This window comes from Epinephelus moara, chromosome 10 (genome assembly GCF_006386435.1).
Source record: "Epinephelus moara isolate mb chromosome 10, YSFRI_EMoa_1.0, whole genome shotgun sequence".
Classification (NCBI taxonomy): Eukaryota; Metazoa; Chordata; class Actinopteri; order Perciformes; family Serranidae; genus Epinephelus; species Epinephelus moara.
The window spans coordinates 14,144,535-14,156,788 of record NC_065515.1 but is presented as its reverse complement, the minus strand read 5'-3'; the positions used below and the strand labels follow the sequence as shown (position 1 = coordinate 14,156,788).

Sequence of the window (12,254 nt, the reverse complement as noted above, 5' to 3'; positions counted from 1 at the left end):
CTGATGATCCTCAAGAGTACACAGGGCTGTTGGAGCAGAAAAAAATAAAGAGAAAATGGTGATTATATGATGCAAAAGATGCTGAACTGAAGTGAGCCGGTGAATATATGATCAAAATTATAAAACTTTAATGGGTGACAGTGCTTGATCGGGGCTGTCAAACATATGGGCAGAAATTGCCCACCATAGGGTCCAATCCAGCCCACTAGATCACTTTGCACACTTAATATTGATGCACTTGTGAGGGCTAAGAGGTGCCAGATTTCAGGAGCAAGTGAAACTGAGTAGTTGACTTCATGTAAAATGCTGCTTGAGATACTTCCATCCTGATTAGAATAAAGCTGTCTGAAAAAAACAACCCTTTCTCATCCCAACTTGTCAAATACATCTGCTATGTTAGTGGATGTACATGGCAAAATTTGACACGCTAGGTACCCTCCAGTGTCAGTTGTGGATGCTCACTGTCGACATCTCAATTGACACTTGTCACATGTATTGTGTCTTTTCAAAATATATTTCTGTTTTCACAGTTTCTGCTTCAGTCTTTTTCAAAATAAACTTACAACATAGGTAAAACACTTATTTATTAGGTTAATTTCCTTCGGTTAAGGCAACAAAGTCCCTGGTTAAGTGTATGCAACAAAAGCCAGTGGTTAGGTTTAGAAAAAAACATAATGGTGTGGTTTAAAATAAGTAAAGTTGTTATTAACTAATGTCATGCCATGTGACACATCCACCTTTATACCACCTCTTTGTGCTATAGTAGTTAGTTTTGGTAGGAGGCCCCAGGGCAGACCATGAACACGCTGGAGGGATTTCATATGTCATCTGGCCTGGGAACGCCTTGGGGTCCCCCAGGAGGAGCTGGAAAGTGTTGCTGGGGAGAGGGACGTCTGGGGTGCTTTGCTCTGCCTGCTGACCCCGCGACCAGGCCCTGGAAAAGGGGATGAAAATGGGTGAATGGATGGACTACAGTAGTTGCCTTTGGCGTCAGAAATAAAACAACAGCAAAACAAAGCAGAGGTATTTGAGGGGTTGGGAGTGAGAACAGGCAGGAAAAAAACATCAACACTTATTGTTTATTAATTCAATTTCCATAACCACTTAACCTGTTGGGGGTCACAGGGGGGCTGGAGCCTATCCCAGCTGACATTGGGTGAGAGGTGGGGTACACACTGGACAGGTTGCCAGACTATCACAGGGCTGACACATACACAGACAACCATTCACACTCACATTCACACCTACGGGCAATTTAGAGTCACCAATTAACCTGCATGTCTTTGGACTGTGGGAGGAAGCTGGAGTACCCGGAGAAAACCCACGCTGACATTGGGAGAACATTCAAACTCGCTGAGGGGCTCCCCCATCCTGCACCACCAATATGTATTGTATTGCATAATAATTTGCATCATACTTCTATCTTAAAACGGTACTCGTGTAACCCTGTTGCTCAGACACTTTCTAAATGGTTTGTAAAATAGGGGATAACTTAACCTGCTTCATCAATAGCATCCACTTTAGTTTGATGTGGTGATGTCAGCATTACTACACAGGTGTGGAGATGTAAATATGCATATGTAATGACAGGGAGTAGTAGACTGACTAAACATGAAGAAACATAACATTGCAATTGCACTTATCTTTCTTTGGATATCTCAGGCTAGTCATCATCTGTTCTGTAGATGGATGAGCATCTTCAGAATGTACTTCTTTACACTAAAACAAAGGGGAAAAATTGGAGGTGTTGTTTATCTGTCACTATGCAATGGTTTTACTGGTGCAGAGTAGACAACTAGAGACCAAATTGGGCTGTGTGTGTGTGTATGTGGATGATACAGAGTAACCGCATGAGTAGCAACAGGTGAAGGTGCTGCGAAGCTGCATCATCTCTCCATTGCAGGTGTTTCTTGTAAATGAAAGTGCCAAGACACTTCACAAAGAGGTGTGCTGTTAAACAGAAAAATCACACTTGGTTATCCACACACACAGTAGAGGGTGGAGTAGTGAGATGTGGCTTCCTCCTGTCAAACTTTTAATTAATTTTACACTTGTTATACATGGCACTTTCCTTTTCCAGTCTCATCTGTTTCACATCGTTCTAGTGTCCTTTTCCATCTGTAACATACCATCTGTCATTCTCCTCCTCAGCTGCCTTTAAACTCACTTCCTCCATGTTTCCTATCCTGAAAGTCCAGTTCTTCCTACAAAGGAAGTAATTTAATCATGCCAGTATTATTTTAGGTTTGAAAAGGGCTTGTTTCCTATGAAATATCCTGTGAGGGGATACACATATCTGGTCTTTTAGCTCGTTCCTCTCAGCTCATGCTCTCACCTCCATAAAATGTCAGACAGGCAGCAGACACGCTGTGTGGCAGACGCCGGGGGTCACTTGGTGGGGGTTTGCCGTGACAGGGCTGCAGCCTGTGACAGGAACTCCCTGTAGACACGCCACCTGGCTCAGTCACAAGTGACAAGACTGAGAGGTCGTGAAAGGTCTGGTGAAGTGTTTCTTTCTCTCTTCATCTCTCGCCAGTCTGCATATTGTTCAGAGGAGGAGACTCACTGTGGTTATGAAGTATCAGACTCTAGTTGATGCTGTCTGCAGACTGCTTATTAGTTGCCTGACAGATGTTTGTATAAGCATGTGTTTGGAGAAGGGCTGCCACGCTATAGCACTTCTCATGCAAAGTCTTTAAGGGGGGATTCTCGCCAGCTTTCATACCTGGAGTTCACATTATTTGCTGCACAGTGCTGTGTGCTCCATGTGACATCTCAAAACCAGTTGTTTCAAATTACAGTTATATCAGTGTATTATGGGAAATGAAAAATAAATCCTGAGCAATGCCTTGAAACTGTCTCTGATGACAAAATGCAGCTGTTTGAATGAAAGAGGTTCAGTACCATACAGTAATTCTTTGTGTGTTGTAGAGAACGTGTGTCTCACTGAGGCTTTACCTAAAAGTGACCAATGCTGCCCTCAGCTGTTTTTACTTCACACCTACAACTGCCAGATAAACTGACTCATTTTGATCTTTGGTTGCTTCACAGTATAAAGGACAATAAAAGATTAGTGGAGCAAGAGTGATATCATTTTGTGCAATAAGCAGAATGCAAATGGAAAGATGGCTTACACAATGACTCATGCCAAACAGAGAGCCCTGTTTTGTGGAGATGGCAGAATTTTTCTTGGCCGACTGCATTCAGGAGCTTATGTTATCTTGACACCAGCAAAAATCACTTTCGTATCAAGGCTTCCTCATGGCCTTATTTTAAAAAGGCTAAAAAAAAGTCACATGCTAAAAAAACTTGTCATATTTCAACATACTCAGAGTAGTGTGCCACATTTTTATGTAGAATTTTCACACAGAAATTTTCACATATTTGCAGAAATAATGAACCCAAAATCATCTGCTATACTCTTTCACTGAACTGCACAAACCACTGCAATTTAACTAATCATTCGTGAACAGATTATCAAATTGGCCAACCCAGACAAACTGTAGGGCTAGTTTCTAAAACGATTTTTTTGCAAATAAACACTTTGTAAATGATTTTATGAAAAGACACATGTAGGGTGCACATACAGTACCAGTCAAAAGTTTGGTCACACGAATGAAAAAGTATGACCAAACTTTTGACTGGTACTGTATATATTTGTATTTTCTACAAAACTCATAAAAGACTAATTAATGATTATTGTTACAAAGAATGTCCCAATTTAACAATAAAAAATCATTTCCAACCTTTGAAACAATAATCAGTCAAAAAATAATCTCAACTCAAGGTCCATTTATTTTTCCTGGTGCTTTCAGTTGCACCTCATGGTCTTCTTCAGTGGATGGAGACATGGGATTAAATGATTTTAAGCCTTTGATAAAAGGTAGTACATAGACCTCAAGCAAAGTGCAAATTATACACAATAAGTCCACTTGATCTATGATGATGATGATGATAATAATAATACTAATAAATTAAATAAATTGTGAATAGTTACTTTTAACTTAAACAGACATTCAGTCTAGGAATAATAATATGATTATGATGATAATAATAATATCAATAAAATAGAAATATATATATATACTCTTTATTTTTAATGCTGTATTTTACCTTTTCACAGCTTTATTTTATTATAATTTTAACATATTATTTTCTAAAAAAATTCTTTTTTCAATGCTCCATTTCTCTGTTTTTATTATGATTATTTAATTTCATTTCATTTCATCTCATTTTAATTTAATTTAATTTAATTTAATTTAATTTAATATAATTAAATTAAATTAAATTAAATTAAATTAAATTTTATTTTTATTATATTTTACTTACATTTTATTACTAAACAGCATAAATGCGAGACTATGCCAGGGGATCAGAACAGCCAAAAAATACATTTTCATTAAAGAAAAAAAGGAATATTCAAAATCAGTATAATAGAAAATAAATGAACAGACATCTTGCAAAAAATAAAAAATAAAAAAAAATACAGGAGTTGGGACGAGACCAAAATTTGAAGTATAGGCTAAATCTTCTGAAATCAGTTTACAAAATGAGCAGTCCACAACAATGTCCTTTTTATATCTTTGAAGAAACATTTGTATGTGTATAATTTTGTTCAGATGTGTTTCTGCTCACACTGTATCTTTAAAGCTCAATAAAGTTAATTAAAAATATATATTCTAATGCGGAACTGTATTTGCGGTTACTATCTTCCGCATTACGAGGGGACGGACTTATTTAGCTGTGACACAGAAAGCTCTTGCGTTTCCGGCCAGCTCAGCGCGTCAGCCCTGTGGTGTTGTCAGTTTACAGCCTGTCAAACACTGGTTACCAGTTACCTGTAAGGTTTCAGCGGGCGGCGGAGACACACCGGGACATCGCGGAGAGATGGTGCTGCTGACGATGATCGCTCGGCTGGCTGACGGGCTGCCGTTAGCCGCCTCAATGCAGGAGGACGAGCAGGTTAAAATATCACCTATTTTTTTTGGCTAGCTGTGAGCTGGTTATCAGTCCAGGCTGCTGCTGTAACCGCCTCCAAGTTGTAGTGACACGTTAGCTAACATTAACTAGCCTCTGTAGGCCTGTCTATCTGTACACACAGGCTGCCTTTTATTTACCTAAAAGCAACTGAGTCATTCCTCTCAGAACAGGCTCCCTGTGTTTTAACTCTGACCTTATTCACAGGCTGCTTCATACCACTCATGCGTTGCACAACTTGACCAGTAACTTCTGTGAGGCTAAACACAGTCAAGTTTAGGTCTTTACAAAACTACAAAATCTGCTTTCCACTGTCAGACATGTCTGTGTGTTGTATCAGGTCAGAATTAAGTCAGTAACACCTGTATTAAAGGCATGAGTTGACATTTTTTCAGCAGAATATTTCAGATTAGAGCCCCATCAATATATATATATATATATATATATATATATATATATATTAACGATTTAAGTCATAGTAAAGTAGGGCTGCAACTTGTTTTCTCCGTTAATCAATTAATCACTTGGTCTACAACATATTAGAAAACAGAGTAGCCTGTTACAACATCCTGGAGGCTAAAGCAGGACTGGGCGATATGGAGAATATCAGATGTCACAATTAGGGTTGCAATGTTAGATTGTCTGTGTCTCAGAAAATATCACCGTGTCATGGTATCACAGAATTTATATTATTATCAGTCTGTATGACCCTTAAAGGGTTTCAAACAGAAGGTTATTTTTGGTTAAACAAATGTTTTATTACTATAATATAATTAAAACCTTTAACTATTTTATTAATGGAAGTATGTGTTAAGTCTTCCCTTAAAAAGTCTTAAAATAGTCTTAAATTCAATTTAACCCTAACAATAAATAGTCTTGAATTTGCACGGTTTAGCTACTACATACATTTTATCTAATTTAATTTATCCATTTTATTTCTTCTTGTGACAATGAGTGAAGCATTTCTAATTTTACAAATCTTTAAAAACTATAATACTGTCATTTTACATCATACTTGCCCTTACCTGTTGGCAAAATGTAGATTAACTTAACTCTATTAACCATATTCCTAAATGACACTTACCTCTCCACACATATACTACTTGCCTGCAATGCTACCTGCAATGCTTACATAAGTAAAACATGACAAAAATCTGTCCTAAATTTGATTAAAAGGTGTCTTGAATTGCTCTTAAAAAGCATTATATGTAACTGTCTGATACCTGTAGACACCCTGTGCAGCTCTAATCATGATACTGTTGGCCAAATACCTTTATCAATATTGCGACAGTATTGTCGGGTAGACTATGATGCTTTCACAACATATTTACACAAAGATATTTGTGATAAACAATAACGAGTAATATGGATGTAATGACTCAGTAGGTAAAGGCAAATAGTGGGAGGTAATGCAGCCTTAAAAACCAGGAAGAAACAACACTGTTATATATTATCATATCCAAAATCTAAGACAGTATCTAGTCTCATATTAGATATCAATATAATAGTGATATTTTGCCCAGCCATAGCCTAAAGTGACTTCATCAGGTGTTTTGTGTTGTCCAATTAACATTTACAAATCTAAAAATATTAAATTTACTATAAAGTAAGACCAAGTAAAGTTGCAATTCTTCACATTTTAGAACCTGGAAATGTCACTTTTTTTAATCAAGGTAGTTTTTATTGTTGTTTTTTTTCACATTATATCAAAGGTCCAAACAGGTCCCCCATACCAGACATACACATATATCCATTATGCATAGCCTGATATCCACAAAACAAAGATAAATAACACAGAGAGATTAAAATGGTACAGATTACATTTGTGCTGTCAGCTTCCATATCCTCAGCAAAGGCTGAAGGCTGCCAATTAGTATTAAATTACTAAGTAAACCCTCTGAGAGTCCATCTGATCTTCTCCTATTTAATTTTTTTTTTTTTTTGGCATTTTTGCTTTGATCCACAATTAATTGGTAATCAAAATGGCTGCCTAGTAATTTTTGTAGATTGAATAATTCATTAATTGAGTATTGGTTGCTGCTCTGTCATATAGATATATGTGTAGTTGTAGGAAATGTGTAAGAAATTGTTAAAATGAAATATTATAATATTTAAATTATTTAAAAAAACATTATTATATATTATTATATTATTATGTATTTTATGTTATTATATATTATATATTTATAAATAAATTAAATATTATAATATTTAAAAAAATAAAACAGTGTAGTCATTACATATTTTGTCCACCAGAGGGCGCTGACACGTTTATTTTTTTAACTGTAAAATGATCTGCTTAATAGGTATCATGCATTTTTAAATTATTAAATTGAACGTTTTTTTTATTAAAAGTGTTAGTTTATGTTAAAAAAAAAATGAATACGGCTGATATGGTGTTTGTAGATTTTTTTAAACTCTCAAATATCAGACTGTCCAGCTGAGTGTTTCAGGTGCAGCATCCCTAGTTATGTACTTGCATGTCATACCCATCAACTGTCTATTAAAAGTGAAATATCTATATTGATATTGGCCTCAAAACATAAACTTAACATATGAGAAATGTTAAAATGGATGGCACGTGTGTGACATGTTGTTATAATGTGTTTGAGTCTAACATCTCTCCCTCACTCTCTTATTTGCTTTCAAAAAGGGAAGTGAAAAGGTTTGTTGTGTCTGCTCCATGCTTCAAACATCATACTGTGTGTGTCTGTGATGCTACAGTGTTGCTGTAAACAACCAGGAAATGAACACCACCACCACCCAAATTCTGACCTTATATGATTGACCACAATCAGTTGGAGCGGTTATTTGCTCTCTTTAAAACAGCCCTAACTTCAGTCTCAGTTGTAGCATCACACTGCTGAGTCTGTCTGTAGTGTTTTGTGCCAACTGTTTATTTTCAGCACACTTTCCAGGGCAAGAAATTAACACCATCAAGGAAAAGAGTGTGAAATCTGCACTGGAGGTGGCTGCTATTTTTGTCCATCTTGTAACAAGTTACCGCTCTCGTGTTTTTGTTGTTTGTGTCTCCTGTGGAGCTAAAATAGTGAAACTTGACTGTGAGCCGTACCTGCAAATGTGGCATGCACAAGTCAGTCGCTTGCCCCGACTGAACCCCATATTTTCTGTGTGGTGTGTGAGTGAGTCGTGCCGTAACTGGCTTTGTGTTTTTCATCTGTTCAGTTGGGTCGGGACCTTCAGCAGTATCAGAGTCAAGCGAAGCAGCTCTTCAGGAAACTCAATGATCAGAGTCCCACACGCTGCACTTTAGAGGCCGGCTCCATGTCATTTCAGTGAGTCTGAAGAACATTTCAAACATAAAATACATCTAGAATACACAGTTATGTCTGTGACGGTTTCTTGACTCTTTCTGTTCTCTCTGCAGCTATGTTATAGAGAAAGGAGTGTGCTACCTGGTGCTGTGTGAAGCTAGCTTTCCCAAGAAGCTGGCCTTTGCTTACCTCGAAGACCTGCAGGCAGAGTTTCATGAGCAGCATGGAAAGAAAGTCCCCACAGTCTCCCGGCCCTACTCCTTCATTGAATTTGGTAAGAAGAAAAGAGATGTATATATAGTCTCTAAAGTCCGACCTTATGTTTGTGGCCTGTGTGAGAAGACGGCCTGAGTAGATACGGTAGGGGGAAGCTCATGATCCTCTCAGCCGTCTTCACAACCCACTCCAGTTTTTGTCTATTATCATTTCTTTTGTTGTCTTTGTATTGAGGATGAGGATGAGGTCGTTGTCCTTGCTCAAGGCGCACTTTCATGACTGTATGCACAAGGATCTGCTTGTGGGGATTCATATCCTGTTTTATTGGCTGATTAATATCGTAAATGACTGCTGACTCCTCACTCCTCCTAACTGGGGCAACATGTGATCAACAAAATCACATTATCTAGGCTTAAAACAAGCCTTACCTCATCTGTTACAGGCCACACTTTGGCCTTTGTCGTGGCTCAAAAACTAGAAAAGTTTGGTGTCATTTTGAACCAGAGCATCTGCAGATTAATTCCATACCTGATGTGTTATGATCCACTGAAGTTCGACACGATACGAGATCAATAAACCCTCATTTTTGTTCCCTGTGAGGGACACTTGAGTGAGATTTGACTCCTCTTTGTTTGAGGGGAGAAGGAGGGTTTTATCGAACATTGTGTCCCAGGTTTGTCTCCATATAGCCCGTCTGCTCTGGTTACACCTTGTTAATGTAACCTGCATATTGTCTGGACACACAGCCCACCCTGCACTCCCTGTTCCCCACCCACATGCCCTCAGACAAACCTTGTGGAGTTTTTTCTAGTCTGTTTTGCAAGTTCTCTGGCTCTAAATTCTAAGCAAGATTCTTACTGAGACAGCACACTGGATGGAGAAATCAGGCAACGCCGCCTCACGTCACTGTTGGCTTTTCGCCCTGGGCAGCATCCCACTGGCCCACCACTGCATCACTTCTTCTTTGGCAGCTTTTTGGCAAATCACAACAGAGCCTCCAGGCCGATTTTGCTGAGCGAACTCAAACGCAGCTCCTCTAGTTTATTATGCTGCTTATTAAATCTATCAGAGAGAGGAAACTGTCAAACACAGATGTAACAGTGCACCAGGGCTGTGGAACAAAGAGGTGACAGTCATCTGCACAAGTCATTTGGCAGAAATAGTATACAGAAATAATCACTCTCAGTCAGCGACTAGAAGTGTGTGGCAGTGTATTTCTCTGCAGACACTCCACCCTCTGCCTGTATTTTCTCTTTAGTTTCTCTGCTTGGGATGTTTATGGGCCCGCACAGTGCTCAGGTGAGGTCGGGGATTCATAAAAAGGTAGCAACTAGTGGCCAGACAGTAAGCAGCAGGCCTCCAAGAAACTGGAACACTGCTTGTTTTATCTGTACTGCTTCCTCACCAGATACCTACATCCAAAAAACCAAGAAGTCGTACATTGACAGCCGAGCGAGAAGGAATTTGGGCAGCATCAACACAGAGCTCCAGGACGTACAGAGGATCATGGTGGCTAACATAGAGGAGGTGCTGCAGCGAGGAGAGGCTCTCTCCGGTAAGTCTGCATTATCTCAGGTCTGCAGCGTGTCCTTCTCACACTGAATAATAAAAGCAAGGAGGGATTCTCTTCTTATTCTCACTGTGATCCTCATTTGTGTCTCTCCTCCTTTCTCCACTCTCCTCTTTTGTTCCCTTTCCTCCTGTTCCTCCTCCCCGCAGCGCTGGACTCCAAGGCCAGCAACTTGTCCAGCCTGTCAAAGAAGTACAGGAGCGACGCCAAGTATCTGAATACCCGCTCCACCTATGCCAAGCTGGCAGCCGGTGGCGTCTTTTTCATCATGCTCATTGTCTATGTACGCTTTTGGTGGCTCTGAGAGAGGAAAAAGGGAAGGAGGAGGAGGAGGAGGAGGAGAAGGAGGTGCTGAAGTGGAAAATGAGTCTGCAGACACTACGAGAAGCTGTCACCTTTGACTAAAAACAGGATCCCTGCTCTTAATAAGACTTTGCAGACATACCACCGCCCATTTTGTTCTCGCCTGTCCATGGATGTGTGATCTGAATATAAATGATGTCATAATACATAGTTTTATTATTAACAGTTGTACCGTAATGCGCTAGTAGTTGCCCTGGAGATAGGTTAAGAGGATGTGAGTGAATGTGTGTGTGTGTGCGAATGTGTGTGTTCGGGGGGTGGGGGGTGATTGCTCTGTTTTTGTGGGTGATTGGTTTTGAAGTGTGGAGGGAAAATGAAGAGTTTCCAAAGCTGTACTGTACTTTACTGTAACAGGACTGATTTAATCTTGTATATTGTCTAATAATACAGGAGAGAGCAAAAAAACACACACACCTGTATTTATCCTGAGCACATTATATGGGTATCCACGTTCATTAACATATAATCACAGTAGTGATACAACAACATACAGTATGCAGTTAGACATATTTAAAAAACATGGCATTGATTCTTTTAGTTAAATCGGTTTAGCAGGAAAATAGGAAAAATAATTTAAGATGGCTTTTTTAAAATAATATTGTACGCCTTGCAAAATGCTAGTTCATCTGTGTCTAATTATTTTCCCCATTATGGGACGTCAGTGATCCTATAAAGGACTGTACAAAAATTATTAGGGAGTCATAAAAGGGGAGGGTAATGTTTTTTTGTTTGTTTTATTATTTCTATTTTTATTTTATTTTATTTTTTTGCTGAAAAGGAGATCAGGGGATGCGTCATGTAATTTTACTCACCCCAAATATATTTTTCAGCCTTCCCTTGCAAAGTGATTTATCATGTTGTTTTTTAAAGGGTCAAATAGTCCCATCAATGTTGTCAACATTTTTTTAAGTGTGCACAGTGGCTCATAAAGGTGCCCTTTATCACATGAAGAGGACAACAATCCTGTCACAGTTTAATTTTCTGTTTTGTCCCATCACAGTCGACTAGCTAATAAGATCTATACATCGATGAGGAGAAACAGAAGATGGATATTTATAATTTAAGTATCATACTGATTTAATTATCTCTATTAGCATGTATCATATAAGGTTAGTTTTTGTTATAATTCATGTTAAGCCTTTTAGTTAGTATCTCTTTGTTCTTAGATAAAAAGTGGCTGGAATATTTACAGGAAGGGCCCCAAAGAAAGTGTTAATGATGCTGGAGTGGGCCTTGCTTTAACCCTTTGTAACCTGAGCAAATTGGCTTGGTTTATTCTAAAAACACAGGAAGAAAGCAAATGAACAACGAAAGAAGAAATGACCCAAAAAAATAGCAAGAAATTAGTAAAAAAAAAAAAAAAAAAATTAAAAACAAGAGAACTAGTAAAAACAAAAGACAAGGAAATGACCTAAAAAAAAAAAAAGCTTAAAAATTAGAATAATTCTGACATAATTTTAAAGATATAATAATTATAAATATGGGTTTCCCCTAGCTTTTCTTAATTTTCTAAATTTATTATTTTTTTGCAATGTGTGGAACTTTTCTTGCCAAGTTGCTCATTGCCTTTTTTCCCCATGTTTTTGAAAGAAATCATGCCAACTTGCTCAAAGTTCAAAGGTTTAAATACTTCCAAAAGGCGCCTGAATGCAGCACAAGAAAACTGCTGTTCCTCCACATTTCAAAAGGTTCATTTAAAAAAAAATAATGAAACTGCAGAATAATTTTCGTACAGTCCCTAACCTGACCTCAATAGTGTACCCTGCTCTCCTGCACCGTGACTGTGTGGACCAGCACCTTCTGTAAGCAGGCATTTGAAAAAAGAAAAGAAAAATAATATGTCTGTTTCTGTT

General features: G+C 38.2%; 1 protein-coding gene and 1 long non-coding RNA gene across 2 annotated transcripts; one reads left to right on the top strand and one right to left on the bottom strand.

The window, feature by feature from the left end:
- Positions 1-149: 149 nt before the first annotated feature.
- Positions 150-3,202, bottom strand: LOC126396348 (uncharacterized). The gene is made up of 3 exons (XR_007570567.1): positions 2,336-3,202; positions 2,130-2,204; positions 150-1,950 (listed from the first exon to the last, which is right to left on the bottom strand). It is a non-coding gene; the product is annotated as an uncharacterized LOC126396348 (long non-coding RNA).
- Positions 3,203-4,757: 1,555 nt separating this feature from the next.
- On the top strand, positions 4,758-11,836 carry sec22bb (SEC22 homolog B, vesicle trafficking protein b). The gene is made up of 5 exons (XM_050054846.1): positions 4,758-4,962; positions 8,164-8,273; positions 8,366-8,526; positions 9,877-10,023; positions 10,188-11,836. Exons 1-5 carry the CDS (start codon positions 4,888-4,890, stop codon positions 10,340-10,342), a joined length of 648 nt encoding a protein of 215 aa, XP_049910803.1. The 5' UTR covers positions 4,758-4,887; the 3' UTR covers positions 10,343-11,836.
- The last annotated feature ends 418 nt before the right edge of the window (positions 11,837-12,254 follow it).

Coding starts and splice junctions, on each gene's coding strand:
- sec22bb (XM_050054846.1), top strand. CDS start 4,888: ATGGTGCTGCTGACGATGATCGCTCGGCTGGCTGACGGGCTGCCGTTA. Junction 4,963..8,163: donor CAATGCAGGAGGACGAGCAG/GTTAAAATATCA, acceptor TCATCTGTTCAG/TTGGGTCGGGACCTTCAGCA. Junction 8,527..9,876: donor CTACTCCTTCATTGAATTTG/GTAAGAAGAAAA, acceptor CTTCCTCACCAG/ATACCTACATCCAAAAAACC.